We start from the raw sequence: 17,139 nt of genomic DNA, 5'->3' as shown, positions 1-17,139 counted from the left end.
TTGGTGTGCTCGGTGTCGTCTGCAGTTTGGGTGAAACACAAGCTGATGTGAGGGAGCCTCCTGGTGGTCACGGAAGGAGTTACAATTCGTCAGAAATAATCTACATGTATGAGCCATCTTCACACCGCTTATCCTGCACACGGGGTCGCGGGGGGTCGCTGGAGTCCATCCCAGCCAACTTCGGGCGAGAGACGGGGTACATCCTGGATTGGTCACCAGCCAATCGCAGGGCTACACAGTGCGACAGTGCTAACCACCACGCCACCGTGCCGCCCTACAATCTATAATCTATACAACAAAATATACAACTTCAAACTTCTGCAATGAAGAATTAATCAATTAACTATCATTGTGCGTAAGAAGCCATGTGGGAGTAATGGTTGAGAGAAAATACTTAAACTAAGTGAACTCCTCACAACAAGGTCTATAGATCAGGTTACGATCCTGATCTCAGAAAAACATTTTTTTTTCAATTTGCCTTTCAGTCAAGACGAATGAATTATTAATAAATCATTGTCCCCTTATACTGGAGGGAAGGCGATGCATCCATAAACAGGCAGTTTATACCAAAACCATCTAAATCTTTTTTTATCAATTTTTTCTTTTAAGCTGAATTCAAAGCGAGGGAAGGGCGATGCAAATCTGTCTCTGCCAGAATACAACAACAAAATGAGAATAAATGCAGTTTGGACAAACATGGATATTTGAGACGTCCAATTGAGTCAATGGGCCATGTTCTGTTTCTTTGTACAGATATCAAATAGTCTTACAGGGAGAAAGAGCAACGTTATATACAAAAATGTCCGGACTGATAGCAACTATCTGGCCAATAAGGATTCCTCCTTGCCTTCTGCAAAATGTAGGACAATGTGTGGAATCCCAGTGAGCAGCCCACTGTGTCCCATGACGCAGACTCTCACACAGGTAAAGGTAAAGCGAGGTGGGTGGGACATGGCCCGCCATGTGACTCCATGGTCAGTTGTGTTCGCGGGGGGGCTCAGTCGGTGCGAGCAGAGCTGCAACGATGGACCTGGTAAAGGTTGCAGGAGACGCAGTGAGGAGCCACCACGACTGTGCAGATGTTTACTCCGATATGGCCACCGTCAGCTCCAGTGCAGGTGAGTGCACGTCAGAGAGAAGACATTACGACTTTCCTCTACAACACGACACAGGGAGACCTAAAGTCGCTTTCTATCCAAATGTGGCATGTTTTTAGCAATATTTAACTTATCAAAGTTACAATAAAGATGTGAAAAGCTGTATGATCGTCTACAAGCTCAATGTTTTCTGTTTTTTTTAAGCTCCTAATTCATTTTCAGATCCAAACTGTTCGATTTAACAACGTCTGCTGTGGAATGCATTTGGGCGTCTAATATCTTCTGGTGGCTGCCTTGGAATGAAACTTAGCCTCAAAAAATTGGTCTGATCCTAATGGAGTAATTGCCAAGTAGGAATCCAAAGGTTCTAGTTTAATAACAGTAGTTAAAGGATTAAACTGTATAAATAAGCAACCGGGTTTGGTAAAAACATTTAAGAGAACCTTTGTGAGAACGAGCACACTTTCAATGCCCATCATCAAATCAGCCTCCTCTTCCTCTTCTCAAACCGAGTACACGGGCAACTCAGTGCACCAATTGGTCAGATTAGTCACTTTGTGGTAATAATCTTGGTCAAATCCCCCTAGTTTCTGGTGTCTTTTTCTCACGCGTTTTGTCTTTGGCCCCTAAAGCTCCGTGGCTCTCAGGTTGCCTGCAGCAGTGGGAACCATAAAGTCACAGTAATCCCTCTTTTTTTAGACTCATTTGGTAAAATGGGCTCCTACAAGTTTTCTTTAGGGCACTTTTCTTCTTTTCTTTTTTATGCCATTGCCAAGTAATTCGGGAAACGGGAGCCGGAGAATTGTTTCCAAAAAAGGTCTTTTGAGCGTCCACGCAAAGCCCAGACGCTCCCATTCTTCCCCCTGAAAGCAGATATAGCGGGGTCGGCGAGGAAGGCCTGCGAGACCTCCATGGGCGCGGGCCTCGGCAGGCGGGGCCGGGCCTACCCGTCGCCGGCCAGGAGACGCCACCGCACCACCTTCAGCCACAAGCAGCTGGAGCAGCTGGAGGCGGCCTTTGGACAAAACCAGTATCCCGACATCTACTACAGAGAGGAGCTGGCTCGCATCACCAAGCTCAACGAGGCCCGCATACAGGTCCACACCCGCCGAAACACACAGCGGTGTCCAGAGGGAACGATGACGATACCAAAACATTATAACAAAACAACACCTATTACTCATATCGGATCATTTGTTCGGGTTGAAATGGAGAGACCTTGAAAAAAACTTGCTAAGAACACATCTCGCTATGAACACATCTCGCTATGAACACATCTCGCTATGAACATGCTATGAACACATCTCGCTATGAACACATCTCGCTATGAACACATCTCGCTATGAACACATCTCGCTATGAACACATCTCGCTAAGAACATGCTATGAACACATCTCGCTATGAACACATCTCGCTATGAACACATCTCGCTATGAACACATCTCGCTATGAACATGCTATGAACATGCTATGAACATACAGCCCAGATGTGCTGAACTTAATATTAATTTCATATTAAGATGGGACAATTTGTCTGTCCTCGTCCTTGTATCCCACTGGTCCGTGTCTCCATTCTGTCCTTGTCTTTAACCATTTCCTTGTCTCCATCTGGTCCTTGTCTCCATCTTGTCTTTGTCTCCATTCTCTCCTTATCTCCAACTTAATATTAAGATGGGACAATTTGTCTGTCCTCGTCCTTGTATCCCACTGCTCCGTGTCTCCATTCTGTCCTTGTCTTTAACCATTTCCTTGTCTCTATCCTGTGCTTGTCTCCATCTTGCCGTTGTCTCTATCCTGTCTTTGTCGCAATCCTGTCCATGGACCATGTCCAAATCCTCTCCTCGTCTCTGACCTTTATTCTGTCTCCACCATGTCCACGTCTCAGCAGGTTTGGTTCCAGAACAGAAGAGCCAAACAGCGGAAGCAGGAGCGGGCCTCCCAGAAGCTCCTCCCCGTGGGCTTGATGCCGGGCCACAGGGCGCTGCTGGGCGGCCTGCACGTCCAGCCGCCCGCCATGTCCCGCCAGTACTTCAGCCAGTCCCTGGCTCACATCCCCTGCCTCCCCCCCGGCGCCTACTCCCGCCCCCCGGGCCCGTGCCCCTGTCCCGGCGTCCCGCCGCAGCCGGCCGGCCCGCGGCAACCCGAGGACTGGTACGGCCCGCTGAGGAGCGGCCTGGCCTCGCCCGTGTTCTCGCTGGCCCCCATGCAGCCCCTGGACGCCCCGTCCCACTGGAGCTGAGAAGCTCAGAGGCCCGTTTAAAAAGGGAAATCGAGTGAACGTGCCGACTAAATAGTTCACGCGCCCGTCACACTCATTTCAGAAGTTTCAGACGCAGAGCCTGAGGATGAAACGTTATATATGTGTTGGTCAGCGAGAAAAACTGAAGAATTTGTCAGTGTGTAAAAATAGATTGTATCTAATTTGAGCACATTATTAATTTGAGCACATTATTAAGTGCAGATTTAAAGCCAAAAACAACGTTCAAGTTAAAACGACATGTTGCGGACCTTTATTTTAGCTGTAAATGTAACTTCAGGGTCACACACAGTGTGGGAACTTTCTGTACTGAAAGTTTTTTAACATTTGTTCCAATTGGTGTTGAATAGCATATGGATTCTTATTTCATCCTCTATTGTAGTTTTATTCTTAACTTCGCTCTCATCTACTAACACTAATAGAGAGTGCACTGTGTGTGTGGGGGGTGGGGGGGGGGGTCTTAACATCAGTGCTACCATACTGGTAGTTTTCTATAGAAGTTCAAATGTTTTCTCTGTTATGTGTTGCGTGTGCCCTTCAGGGGCCATTTCAATGTGTATCCCTGTACATGAAGCAGTCACCTTCAAAACCTTTTTCAGTAAATCAAAATAATAATAAAAAATCTCCCCCCTCCCACTAATGCCTCTAAGTAGTATTTTGATGAATGCACAACACAAAGACATCACAGATTTGTAGATTAGAGTTTTTAATATCTCACATTGCAGAAACATCATTGCATCCGTTTCCTTTTTGAAATTTTCCTTCAACTGATTGAAGAATCAATACTGGATGGCAAGAATATGAAATTCCCCCATCCGTCACGGATGAGACGAAGAGACCAAACACATACAATCAGGTTTCTTTTCTTTTTTCTAAAAAGGCAGCTAATGATTTGAAGCAAACATGGCGAGGTCACGCAGAGGGCCTCAGTGGAGCTCCGTCAGCTTATCAAACGACTGCGGTGGGGGTCGACCGCGTGCCCTCGGTGAAGCTCATCCAGGGGTCACGAGTCGGCGGCGCGGCTTCACATTGGCGTCGATTGGCTTGAATAAATGTGGTGACGTCCGGAAACGCAGAGTCTCCGCTGGCGACATTCAATGTCCCTGACGCTTCGCCCGCTATCCCAAAAAAACTAAACGTATTCTACATTCTGTACACACACACACACACACACACACACACACACCATCAGGCTACTGTACAGCTGAGCAGGTCAAGGCCACTTTTCCTTTATCGTGGGCGAATGCCTCCTACATGAGTGGCAGCAGAAGAAAGGGACAGAAGGTTTGGTCTCGCACAGCGGCAGCGTGTCACCTACAGCTAATGAGTCCTGTGTGCGCAAACCTCACCGGTTCCGAGCTGCGGTCCATTTAAAGGGACATCGGTTTTGATGATATCCAGTTACCAGTGTGAATTAATGTCCAGTATGTCTATAAAGGGCCAGAGTTTGGGTTATTATTATTCTCGGTATTGAGCCACCGGCCACCGAAGCCTCCGCTTTCACTTGTCACTGATGGTTGTGCTCGTTCCCAATGAAAGTATTGGGACGTTTAAGCGTCTTGGCCATTTGGCTCAAACAGAATTAAAAAGTATGTGGTGATCAGACACCGTGAAAGGCAGAGGAAAAAACATGTGTCTTTGTGATATTGGGTGAACTGACCCTTTATAAAAAAAAATTAAAAGTTGAAAGAAAATTCCAACCTACCAAAAAATTAAAATAGCCAATTTCATTTTTCTCCCTTTTTTGTTGCTTGGTAAACCATTTTAATAGAACATTGTTTTGCTCGTAACTTAGATATAAAATGTGATGACCAATAACGCTGATTGACCAGCGGCCTGTGAGGGAAAGCAAAGATTAAACGATGGTTTTCTAGACCGACGGGAGGCAGCTTTTCAGTTCGCCTCCTCCGTCTACAGATTCCTCGTGGTTGTTGTTGTTGTCGTCGTTGTGTTGTTGTTGTCGTCGTCGTCATCGATGTCGGGACCACGTCAGCGCTCACGTTACTCCAGAGACTTGGCGAACTCTGCGTAATCGATGTAGCCGTCGTTGTTTTTGTCATCGTCCCTCAGGACGTCGTCGATGAGGCTGATGAGGTCCTCCTCTCTCATGGGCTGGCTGTTCTCTCCTCTCTCCTGGGGAACGAGTTCACGTTCACGTGTGCACGTGGGACAACAACAGTTCGCATTCCCGTCCATCTTTGGTTAAGCAGGCAGTTATTTTGCCGTCATTTTTAGTTTATCTACATTCTGTGCTCCATCTTTATAGTTTTCTCTCTCACGTATTTTCTAACGGCGTCCTGAGGCTCATTGGATATAACGGACACAAAGAAGGATGTTGTGTGGACTGAAACGTGCAAGATTTGTGAACAGACATTATGTGATCATGTCATGACCGTAGATTGCAATGAGGATAATCTCATAGTTTAAACCCAATTAAAATGGTGTTTTTAATTTTTAAAATCTTTAAATTACGGTCCATTATATATAAATCTCTTTAAACATTAATTTAGTTTTTAATAGATTCAATTACAATTATGTTCTACCAAAACGTTAAACTCTAATTCAAACTGCAATGCAGTTTTCAATTTTCACTTGAATGTGGCTGCTACTTGTGAAATAGTCCTTTAAATAATGATAACTGACCGACTCAATAAAACATTTTATTTTATTTTTCTTTAGTTGAAATTCTCCAACACACTGTTCTGGGCCTGAAAAATATTAATGTTTTTCATTTCATGTGATTATTTCTTCTAATATTAACAACATTGCTTCCTTGATTCGGCCTAAAAGTTGTTTTCTGAAAAGTAGGAGAAATGAGGGCTTCTTTGCTGAGGCACTAATGGCCATTTTTCTTATTAATTGATGTTTTTTTGAAAAATACAGAACAGCAAAACATTGTTAAAGGTTACATTACTAGGTCCAAACATCACTAAATGTTAGGGACCCGGTTTTATTAACAGTTTTTCCCCCCAGTCTGTGCTTTTGTTTTTGCTTGTTTTGTTTCTTCCACCTATAGTTTCCACCTGTGTGTTCCGCCTCCGGCCCCACCCCTCTCCCACGTGCCCAGCTGTGGCTCATTCCGGGGATCACTGGTGACTAGTATAAAGGCTCCTGCTGTCTGAGGCTCGTCGTCAGTCCGTCCCAGTACCCAGGCTGGTCTCAGGTGCCGCAGATACTTAGATTCAGCAGCTAGACCAGTTGATTCATGTTTTTGGTTTGTTTTGGTGTCAGATCCACGGAGTACCTCGGAGTGCACGTAACCTGCCCTTTTTTTCGAGTTGGACTGTGAATCTGGTGTCGGGCCTCGGGTATCCACACCAGACCCTGTTTGAGCCACCCCAGACCGCCAGACGTCGGTGGAGTTTCCCTCCCGACTCCAGTTGAGTCAGAGGAGCGCCTTTCTGTTTCCCGTGTTCCCCTTGTTTGTTTTTTGTGAGAAAATAAAACTAATTTTGGCTGAAGATCCAAGACTGCCGTGCGTGTGCTTTTGGGCCCACCAAATTCACCTCACCCCCCACCCTAACAGAACGGACTGACCAGCAATGGACCCAGCCGCCGCAGCAGCATCCCCTCCAGAGGAACCCCTTCGGAGGGCGATTTCCAGCCATGGCACCCTTCTCGGGCAACACCAGCAGGTGCTGCAAGAGCTGCGGGACTCCCAACATACCCTCGGGGCTCAAATAACCGAGATGGCCAGCATGATGCAGAGCCTGGTGCTCCACCGTTCACCCCCCCCAGAGACTGTTCCTGTGGACTTGTCCAGCATCCGTGAGTCTTTTGTCCCCTCACCAGTGCCTTTTGATGGAGTGTCTGGAGAGTGCAGAGGATTCCTGCTACAGTGTGGATTTGTTTTTAACCAGCAACCCCGCACTTTTTCTTCAGACAATGCAAGGGTGGCCTATACTGTGGGGTTGCTGCGTGGCAAGGCACTGGTTTGGGCTGAAGCATGGCTCAGCAGACGCAGTGCAGACCGGGTCACCTACCTGTTCTTCATAGAGGAGTTCAAGAGGGTGTTCAACCACCCGGTTTACGCTAGGGATGTGGTTCAGCGCCTGCTCAGTCTTCGCCAGGGGGCGACCAGCGCCGCAGAGTATGCTGTGGATTTCCAGATCCTGGCCACTGAGTCCGGTTGGGGCGAGGAGGCGCTAAAGGGGATTTACCGCAACAGTCTTTCGGAGCTGTTGAAGGACGAGCTTGCGGTCCGGGAGATGCCAGAGACATTAGAGGAGCTTCTCACACTCTCCATCAACATGGACAACCGTATCCGGGAGCGCCGTCGGGAGAGGACCTACTGGCCCCCCACCACTGCTCGGCAGTCAACCTCAGTCTCCAGTTTTCCGCCGACGAGCCCGTTCCAACGATACAGCTCTGCACGTCGCCTCTCTCCCGCCCCAGGACCTCCTGCATTGGAGCCAGAGGAGCCAATGCAGCTGGGCCAGGCCCATCTCTCCCCAGAGGAGAGAGAGCGGCGTTTTCGCTCCGGAGGCTGCCTTTACTGTGGGCAGTTAGGACATCGTATGGCCGTCTGCCCTGTTCGGCCAAAAGAGAGAGCTCGCCGGTAAGAGTGGGGGTGCTGGCGAGCGTTTCAGAGAGAGTCCCTCATGCCAAGCCTCAATCTGTGTTTCCTGTCACCCTGTATCTTTCATCTGGTCCGGTGCACCTGCCCGCACTTATTGACTCCGGGGCTGAACAGAACTTTTTGGACACAACTTTTATTAAGCAGAGAGGCATCCCAGTGGAGGCATTAGAACGAGCTCAGCTGGTGAGGGCACTGGATGGCAGTTCTCTGGCTGAGATAACACACCGAACTCTACCCATCTCTCTAATCGTGTCTGGGAATCATCGTCAGGAGACACAGTTCTATGTTTTCCCTTCCCCCCAAATACCGCTGGTCCTGGGCCTCCCCTGGCTCAGGGATCATAATCCACAGATTGATTGGGCGAGGAGCAGGATCACAGGCTGGAGTTCCACTTGCCACTCCCGCTGCCTCCGGTCTGCAGTTCCCCATCAGGTTCTTCCCTCAGGCAGACCTGACACTGGCCCTAGTCTCTCGGCGGTGCCCAAGGAATACAGGGACCTAGCAGAGGTATTTAGCGTGGAGCGGGCGGTTTCACTTCCTCCTCATCGCCCCTATGATTGTGCTATTGACTTGCTTCCGGGAGCCCCACTACCTACGAGCCGGCTATATAATCTCTCCCGTCCTGAGCGCGAATCCATGGAGAAATATATTACAGACTCTGTTGCCGCAGGAATCATACGTCCCTCATCTTCCCCTGTGGGAGCGGGTTTCTTCTTCGTCTCCAAGAAGGACAAGACCCTCCGTCCCTGCATTGATTACAGAGGTTTGAATCAGATTACTATCAAGAATAAATATCCATTACCACTTATCTCCTCTGTTTTTGGGTCCCTAGCTGAAGCAAAGATATTCACGAAACTGGACCTCCGCAATGCGTATCATCTGGTGCGCATCAGAGAGGGGGACGAATGGAAGACTGCCTTTAACACACCGTTGGGACACTTTGAATACCTGGTGATGCCGTTTGGATTAACCAATGCCCCGGCAGTTTTTCAGGCACTGGTTAATGATGTGCTACGTGACTTCCTAAACCGATTCGTGTTTGTGTACATTGATGACATTCTCATCTTCTCTCCGAATCCCCAGGAGCACGTTAACCATGTCCGGCAGGTTCTGCAGCGACTGCTGGAGAATCAGCTATTCGTTAAAGCTGAGAAGTGTGAATTCCACGTCTCCTCCGTGCAGTTCCTTGGCGTTTTCATTGAGGAGGGGCAAGTGAGAAAGGACCCTGAAAAGGTAAAGGCGGTAACTGAATGGCCAGTACCCGCCTCACGAAAGAAGCTGCAGCAGTTCCTGGGATTTGCTAATTTCTATCGCCGATTCATCCGGGACTACAGCCGAATAGCAGCACCACTGTCTCAACTCACTTCCTCTAAGATAACTTTTTCTTGGACCCCAGAGGCAGAGAAGGCATTTTGTGCCCTCAAGGAACGCTTTGCTTCGGCCCCAATCCTGGTTCACCCCGACGAGACCCGCCAGTTTGTCGTCGAGGTTGACGCTTCTGACACCGGCGTTGGAGCTGTACTATCCCAGCGGTCGGCGTCCGACTCTAAACTCCATCCGTGTGCTTTCTTCTCCCGCAGACTTTCCCCGGCGGAGAGGAACTATGACGTGGGCAACCGTGAACTGTTGGCAGTCAAGTTGGCCTTGGAGGAGTGGAGGCACTGGTTGGAGGGAGCGATGGTCCCTTTTGTGGTATGGACCGACCACCGGAATTTGGAATATATCCATACGGCCCGACGTCTCAACTCACGCCAGGCCCGCTGGGCTTTGTTTTTTGCCCGTTTTAATTTCACACTCACCTATCGACCTGGACACAAGAACACCAAGCCGGACGCCCTCTCCCGTCAGTTTGCCCCTGAGGGCGACTCAAGTCCTGACACCATCCTTCCCGCCTCGTGCATTCTCGGAGCTGTCACCTGGGAAATAGAGAGAGTGGTACACGAAGCCCAGAACGCCCAACCTGACCCAGGAGGGGGTCCACCGAATTGCCTGTTTGTTCCTGCGCCCGTCCGTTCCCAGGTCCTGAGGTGGGCCCATGAGTCCCGCCTCTCTGGTCATCCCGGCATCCGTCGGACTATACATTGGCTTCGCCGCAAGTTTTGGTGGCCATCCCTTGAGGAGGACGCCCGTGCTTATGTGTTGGCCTGCACTACCTGTGCCCGCAACAAGGCATCACACCGACCCCCGATGGGATTGCTGCGACCACTCCCTGTGCCCCAACGTCCGTGGTCACACGTTGCATTGGACTTTGTGACCGGTTTCCCTCCATCAGACGGCAACACAGTCATTCTGACAGTGGTGGACCGTTTTTCGAAGGCGGCTCACTTCCTACCCCTGCCCAAGCTTCCATCAGCCCGTGAGACCGCCGATTTACTGGTTCAGCATGTCGTTCGGCTCCATGGCATCCCTGCGGACATAGTTTCTGACCGTGGCCCGCAGTTCTCGTCCCAGCTTTGGAAGGCGTTCTGTCACACCCTCGGTGCCACGGCCAGCCTATCCTCGGGATTCCACCCCCAAACTAATGGCCAGACTGAAAGGCTGAACCAGGAGCTCGAGGCCATCCTCAGGTGTGTGATCTCTAACAATCCCTCCTCGTGGAGCCGTCACCTCCCATGGGTCGAGTACGCCCACAATTCTCATACGTCAACGGCCACTGGACTGTCCCCATTTGAGGCCTCCTTGGGTTATCAGCCTCCCCTGTTCCCCAGCCAGGAAGTTGAGGTTGCTGTGCCATCGGTCTTGAGCAATGCCCGTCGTTGTAGGCGGATCTGGAAAGCTACTCGGACCGCTTTGCTTCGCACGGTGGAGCAGAACAGGAGGGTGGCAAACAGACGACGCGCCCCCGCCCCTGCCTACCGCATCGGCCAGTCTGTCTGGCTTTCGTCCAGGGACATCCCCCTACGCACAGAGTCTAGGAAGCTCTCTCCGAGATATATCGGCCCCTTCCCGATCATCTCCATCATCAACCCAGTCTCTGTGAAATTGCAATTGCCGCGATCCTTGAGGATTCACCCAGTATTCCATGTCTCCCTCCTTAAACCAGTTGTCTCCAGCCCCCTCAACCCTCCTCCGGAACCCCCTCCACCCGCCCGTCTCGTCGAGGGAGGGCCCGTCTACACAGTCAATCGCCTCCTGGATGTGCGCCGCCGAGGCAGAGGGCATCAGTACCTGGTGGACTGGCAGGGTTATGGACCAGAGGAGCGTTGCTGGGTGCCCCGTTCCCGGATCTTGGATCCGGGGCTCATTAGGGATTACCGCCGTCGGAACCCTGACTGTCTAAACGGTTCGCCGAGAGGCTCCCGTTGAGGGGGGGGTACTGTTAGGGACCCGGTTTTATTAACAGTTTTTCCCCCCAGTCTGTGCTTTTGTTTTTGCTTGTTTTGTTTCTTCCACCTATAGTTTCCACCTGTGTGTTCCGCCTCCGGCCCCACCCCTCTCCCACGTGCCCAGCTGTGGCTCATTCCGGGGATCACTGGTGACTAGTATAAAGGCTCCTGCTGTCTGAGGCTCGTCGTCAGTCCGTCCCAGTACCCAGGCTGGTCTCAGGTGCCGCAGATACTTAGATTCAGCAGCTAGACCAGTTGATTCATGTTTTTGGTTTGTTTTGGTGTCAGATCCACGGAGTACCTCGGAGTGCACGTAACCTGCCCTTTTTTTCGAGTTGGACTGTGAATCTGGTGTCGGGCCTCGGGTATCCACACCAGACCCTGTTTGAGCCACCCCAGACCGCCAGACGTCGGTGGAGTTTCCCTCCCGACTCCAGTTGAGTCAGAGGAGCGCCTTTCTGTTTCCCGTGTTCCCCTTGTTTGTTTTTTGTGAGAAAATAAAACTAATTTTGGCTGAAGATCCAAGACTGCCGTGCGTGTGCTTTTGGGCCCACCAAATTCACCTCACCCCCCACCCTAACACTAAATGTATTTATTTATTTAAATTTGGGAAGGAAGGCATCCTAATTCATTTGATTTGGGTTTGGATTTACCAAATATAAATTAGTTTTTATTGTGTAGAATCTTAGATTTTAATAGAATTTAAAATCTGTATTTACTTGCTCTGAATCTAGCGAATCTTGGATTAAAGCAGTATTTGTTTTGTCATTTCATTAGGCCGTCACCGGAAAATGGGTTGTCAGTGTATTCATTTTAGTTCTTAGCATGCACGGTAGACACATGGTGTCCCTCTCTATTGTTTCAGCATTGCCACGAACAGCACGTTAGTCTCGGTGATCGCACGTGGCACTCATGACACATAAACTGTTCATACCCAATGAAACCTACCTCTTTGTGTACGTGTGTGATAGCCGTGGCGAGCTCCAGCCCATCCAGCAGGTCGTTGCCGTCATAGTCGTGCATCTTGAAATAGTGCAGCTGGAGCTCCTGGGGCGTCATCTCCTTCTCTGGCTGGTCGATCACTCCCTCCAAATGCTCCATGATGTGGCTGGTGGATGAAGAGAGGAGTCAAAAACCACAGATTAACACGGGGTGTGTGTTTGTGCGACCGTGTTCAAAGTTCACCACTCTGTGCAAATAAGTCCCGAATCTTACACCAACAGCAACCCGGCAGAGGGCCTGTTGAACGTGGAGGTGACACTCACTCTTTGTCCTGGATCATGTTTTTGTCCAGGCGACCGTGACCGGACATGTGAGCGCCACTCAGGACGACCTGCGGGTCCTTCTGGGGATCCACGTGAGAGTGGACACACAGCAGAGAGCAGGACAGGAGGACGAGCAGACCCCCCCACGGCACGCTGCACCTGCCGCTCCTCATTCTGCTGAGCACAAACACAAACAAAGTTAAATCACAGAGACATTTTTAGTGGACATCACATAAGGTTTGTATGCACTGAATTTACGTGGTTGTTTTCTTCCCTTCAACTTTTTCCTCAAACGTTTCATTGAAATATTACAGTGTAGCAGATAAATAACCCCCAATAAGAAATACTGGTTTGTCCTTATGTCAACATGTTGGATTTGCATTCAACACATGTAGACATCTGGCTCGGTGGTTTTTAACCCAAACGCCATTTGGCCCCCAGAAGAGACGAATGTGTAAAGACATGATTGTAAATCAAAATCCTGTAACGTCGGACACCTTCAGGCATGTAAACGCGATAAGGCGACATCGCACCTCCGTAAGAAAATGGGCTCAATATTGATATATTATACCTGAGTGTTACCACGTGAATCTTCATATATGCACCACAGGGTTAAATAACCGACGTTGTCTTAAGAAAGTTAATGTACAAAGAGGCTGGCTGTAATAAGACTTATAGTAGCATGAAGCTTAATTTCAGGACTGCGTTAAAAACATACCGTACAGTGTCGAATGCACCAGACATAAGCCGCAAGACATTCAATGATATCATCACTTGACTGCTGGTTTTAATACTCACTTGGAAACGACGTGTATATTCACCTTATTCTGCGGACAGTTATGTTGTTTTAGTCGTTTGCTTCGGGCAACAATGAAGATCCGCCGGCTTTAAGGACCAAGCTGCTCGCCGTAGTTCGTTCCGACACGACAGCTCACTGTGATTGGTTAGAGTTGTCAAAGAGTGTGCAAATGGAGCGAGAGGGTTCCCTCCACCAACAACCACTCTGTCGTATCCACCCGCTCACTTGATAGCTCGCTAAACAGACTACGGCACATATTTAGCATTCCACAGCTGGATTGGAGAACTTTGTACTTAAGAATGTTCTAATAGTATGTTAAAGATATTATATTTAGTTAATCATACGTCTAGGCATTCTATAGATGTAATTTGTGAGAACTTTTCACATGGGAACAAGCAGTTCACAGAGCGGGACCCATCTTGACAGAGAATAAAGCTTTGCAGTGACTCTTGTGTAACGTCACCAGGTGCTGGGGGGTTAAGTGGCCCATTGACGGCCGCGCAGCTGACTGAGGGGGGAGAGGACGAGCGTCGATTCGTGTCAAACAAATGTCAAGTTTCCAGAGAGAAAATGACGCTGCTAAGTCTCTGTTCAGAAGGCTCGAGGTTCTTATTTCATGTCATGAAGTAGCTAATCATAGACTCTCATGTGAACCCCGCAGTGACCCCCCCCCCCGTCTCCCCCTGTGCATTACACCCCGTGCTGTGGATGGAGTCAAATGTTAGTTTTAGTCAACATGCCGATGGACTCGTGTGGGTTTCCCCCTTCAAAACCATCTCTTTGTTAACATTCCCTTTGCAACAACAACTTATACTGTTTTCTCCCTTTGTAAAACCTTGGTGCAATTACACGTCCCCGTGTAACTGATCCCAGATCAGGGAGCAAGCCGAGCAATTCTAACATGTTTTTCTGCAACAATCTCGTCTTTTATATGCATGTTTTTGCACTTTGCTGTGTCCGGGTAGCCTGAAGCTTTCTTTGCATTACTTCATAAGCTCCACCTGATCCAGTTAAAGTGTTAAAGGGGGGTGGAGGCCGTGGCTGCCCTCCTTTTACCTCCGACAGCTGCAGATCAAGCCCTCTGAAAATGCCATGTTCTTTTTCAAGAAACGAACCTTTACCAAAGTTAGTCCCCAATGCATAAGACAGTCAATGGGCATCATAGTGAGTTGCTGCAGGATGATAGTGACGTATAACAAGTGAAGAGGGTTCACACAGGAAAGGTTTCCTTGTTAAATAATGACTACAATGTATTTCACAGCAAACAATTCAACAAAAATGCATAGTTTAATATTGGAAATAACAATAATATTCATAACAAAAGTTTGCACTGTGATGACCTGTGGTGCCTTTACAACCAGCCCTACTCCTCTCCCTCCTCCCTCCTCCCGCCTCCTCCGCATCGCACTCAAAGATTACACATTCATATCTCCTGGCAGTCCGCGGTCACTCCCATCGTGTCCGGGGAGCACAGTCACCACCGGGACAGAGCACCGATGGCCTCGCGCGTCTCCTTCACGCAGCTGCGCCTGGAGGCGGAGCTGGAGCGCTGCCGGGCCGAGTGCCAGTGGGACAAGATGCCGACGATCATCGACCAGATGAAGGCGGCGCGGTTCCATGAGGACGGTCAGTGGTTGGGAAAAAAAAAATTACATTTGAGGTTTATCTCCTGGCGCTTCCATGATTGTTTTTATTTGTCTTATTTTTAAACCCCTCACTCACGTACACAAGGCAAAATAAAGTAACGATTATTACTTTCGCAGGGTTCCATACTACTGTTTTACTCCGCCAAAATAGGACTGCAAAGTTTCCGGAAGTTGTTGTCTCTCAGTTGTAGTAAATAAAAACATTTAAAAAAAAATTGTGACTTTAAAAGATTATTCATCAATGAGTAGAACGAGGAGTATTTGATGTGATTTAAGTATAAAACTCTCTGGGGACCAACGCGTGGCTCAGGGATGGACGTGTTCTGCACTGCGTTGGTCGCACTGTACACAAGTTGGACTTTGCACGGTGAACACGACAGAGTGGTTAAAGAATTTAACTCAACCAACGTGGTTCACGGTTTCCCCCGAGAAAGTCCTGCAGAATAATAAGCTGTCTCTCCCTGGACGTTTACAGTGGACATAACAACCGCGTGAAGGTATTTCATGTCCCCTCCAGCCCTTCATGGTTCAATATCTTACACAAAACAAAGGTTTACGGTGGCTTCCTGTACCCTTCAAACCATTTAACCAAAGCAAACACACTTATCACTGCGCCTCTTGAAGAGTTTCTAAGTCGCTAATGCACCTGCCTCCACCTGCCTCCACCTTCCCTCTCAGCAGAGTAAATGTGGGTGAAGCCATGCTGCCAATAGCTGCTGTTAGTGACTGGTTGTAATAATATAATAATATATTAATTAAGCTCAGTGGTATAACTCCACCCGACTGCGTCCTTTCAGTCTGTAGCAGTTGGAAGGATTTAACTTTGGATGACTTGAAGTTGGGTGATGTGAGGGGCGACTCATTCGGTGCTGGTGGAGGTGTGATATTGTCGGCTGATGTTTGCCCACTTGTTCATTCTCCAAAAAAAACCCCACTCATTCACAACGGTAGCTGGCGTTCAGGACACCGAGGTCACACGTGTGTTTGTATTTGTTGCTCTCTGACGTCAAACACTTGGGGGCTATTTGATAGGCTGCGTTTGGTTCCATTGTGGGAGCGTTTAAAGACACCCTGCAGAGTGTTGTGAGGTCCACTCAAGATTTGCCGAGCTGCTAATTTTAGTTTAGTTAGTTTTAAAGCTGATCACTTCTTCTTTGTACATAGAGTATAAATCTACAAACTGCAACTCCAACACAGCTGAAACCCCACAGCGAACCTTCAAATATTCAAACACAGTGGAGAAATTAAATCTACAAGCAAATTATTTTTCCGGTCTGGGCATGGTGGGGCACATCAGGTGAATTCCCCACCTTAGTATTTCCTCTCCACAACCTCTCACCAATTCTCCCCCAGCTGCAGTCAACTGTAAACCAAAATGTGTGGCCATTGTGGTTTGAGGTCAGTGTGTGTGAGCTGGCTGCAGCTAGTGGTCCCTTTGCACTGCAATCAACTGGTTAGCAAACAGATGAGGACATTTGTTGTTAACCTTCAGACCTGTTTTTTTCCGCTTGAATGTTTTAGTTCTGTTTTGTTCACACCAACTCTTATAGCTGTGAAATGTTCACCTACTAGTCTCCCTGTTTTGTCTGTCTTGTCTGTTTTGGTGCTCGCTCCACCATGTGTCACAAAATGACTCCTTCAAAGCGATCACAAGGTGAAAGAAAGTTTGATCTCATTAGACTTCTTCATCTGTCCTCCTGCTTTAACACACAGGAATGTGTGATCTCTGTGTTTACCTCCGGGTTACTCATTGCAACACCGACTCTCCCACAGTCTTTGCTCCGACTTGTGTGAATTCATCAAATAGCTCCTGGAGGCTGAGACACGTCCTGCCGCCCCCCTTCACCCCCCCCCCCCCCCCTCGCTGATAGGTCGAGATCGGCTGTGCCGATGAAACAAAATGGCAAATATGTCGAGTCTACCGGGACGCAAACGCTGCTCACAGATTAGCGTTGGAACACACACACACGCAGAATGAAAAACCTAAACAGGAAGGCTTTAATGGAGTGTGTGTGTGTGTAAACAAGAAAACGTGGACTGAAGGCCCGTCTGAACAGAACGGTTTACTGTAAGAGTAAACATCCATATCTTTAGTGGAGGTGGACGCGCAGGTCTTATCATACGGTTGCAATGTTGAAGCTATTTAAGGAGAGTTTGAGGGAAACGGAA

At 48.6% G+C, this 17,139-nt stretch overlaps 3 protein-coding genes across 7 annotated transcripts in view; 2 read left to right on the top strand and 1 right to left on the bottom strand.

Moving 5' to 3' along the window:
• The first annotated feature begins 665 nt into the window (after positions 1 to 665).
• prop1 (PROP paired-like homeobox 1) lies at positions 666 to 3,988 on the top strand. 2 transcript variants are annotated; one of them, XM_040178636.2, is made up of 3 exons: positions 666 to 1,118; positions 1,968 to 2,194; positions 2,987 to 3,988. In XM_040178636.2, the coding sequence occupies exons 1-3, from the start codon at positions 1,025 to 1,027 to the stop codon at positions 3,335 to 3,337; spliced, it is 672 nt and encodes a 223-aa protein (XP_040034570.1). In that variant the 5' UTR covers positions 666 to 1,024; the 3' UTR covers positions 3,338 to 3,988. The 2 variants fall into 2 exon arrangements, with proteins under 2 accessions (XP_040034570.1, XP_040034571.1); XM_040178637.2 differs by having other exon boundaries at positions 678 to 1,118; positions 1,971 to 2,194.
• A 56-nt stretch (positions 3,989 to 4,044) lies between these two features.
• mcfd2 (multiple coagulation factor deficiency 2, ER cargo receptor complex subunit) lies at positions 4,045 to 13,555 on the bottom strand. 4 transcript variants are annotated; one of them, XM_040178640.2, is made up of 4 exons: positions 13,347 to 13,555; positions 12,526 to 12,699; positions 12,209 to 12,368; positions 4,045 to 5,488 (listed from the first exon to the last, which is right to left on the bottom strand). In XM_040178640.2, the coding sequence occupies exons 2-4, from the start codon at positions 12,696 to 12,698 to the stop codon at positions 5,357 to 5,359; spliced, it is 465 nt and encodes a 154-aa protein (XP_040034574.1). In that variant the 5' UTR covers position 12,699; positions 13,347 to 13,555; the 3' UTR covers positions 4,045 to 5,356. The 4 variants fall into 4 exon arrangements, with proteins under 4 accessions (XP_040034574.1, XP_040034573.1, XP_040034576.1 ...); XM_040178639.2 differs by having other exon boundaries at positions 13,324 to 13,551; XM_040178642.2 differs by having other exon boundaries at positions 12,526 to 12,702; positions 13,347 to 13,543.
• Positions 13,556 to 13,807: 252 nt separating this feature from the next.
• Positions 13,808 to 17,139, top strand: part of ttc7a (tetratricopeptide repeat domain 7A) — a 42,027-nt gene continuing 38,695 nt past the window's right edge. Inside the window, exons 1-2 of the mRNA XM_040178632.2 lie at positions 13,808 to 13,929; positions 14,764 to 14,950. Of these exons, the coding sequence (XP_040034566.2) occupies positions 13,873 to 13,929; positions 14,764 to 14,950 (244 nt within the window). The 5' untranslated portion in view covers positions 13,808 to 13,872. The remainder of the gene's footprint in view (positions 13,930 to 14,763; positions 14,951 to 17,139) is intronic.

Source organism: Gasterosteus aculeatus, chromosome 6 (assembly GCF_964276395.1).
Source record: "Gasterosteus aculeatus chromosome 6, fGasAcu3.hap1.1, whole genome shotgun sequence".
Lineage (NCBI taxonomy): Eukaryota > Metazoa > Chordata > Actinopteri > Perciformes > Gasterosteidae > Gasterosteus > Gasterosteus aculeatus.
This window is presented reverse-complemented; position numbering and strand designations above follow the sequence as displayed.

Bases quoted from the DNA above. Each gene is read 5' to 3' on its own strand.
- prop1 (XM_040178636.2), top strand. From the start codon at position 1,025: ATGGACCTGGTAAAGGTTGCAGGAGACGCAGTGAGGAGCCACCACGAC. The intron at 1,119-1,967 runs GTGAGTGCACGT...TCCCCCTGAAAG, and splicing joins CACCGTCAGCTCCAGTGCAG to CAGATATAGCGGGGTCGGCG. The intron at 2,195-2,986 runs GTCCACACCCGC...ACGTCTCAGCAG, and splicing joins TCAACGAGGCCCGCATACAG to GTTTGGTTCCAGAACAGAAG.
- mcfd2 (XM_040178640.2), bottom strand. From the start codon at position 12,698: ATGAGGAGCGGCAGGTGCAGCGTGCCGTGGGGGGGTCTGCTCGTCCTC. The intron at 12,369-12,525 runs GTGAGTGTCACC...TTCATCCACCAG, and splicing joins AACATGATCCAGGACAAAGA to CCACATCATGGAGCATTTGG. The intron at 5,489-12,208 runs GTAGGTTTCATT...CTCGTTCCCCAG, and splicing joins TCACACACGTACACAAAGAG to GAGAGAGGAGAGAACAGCCA.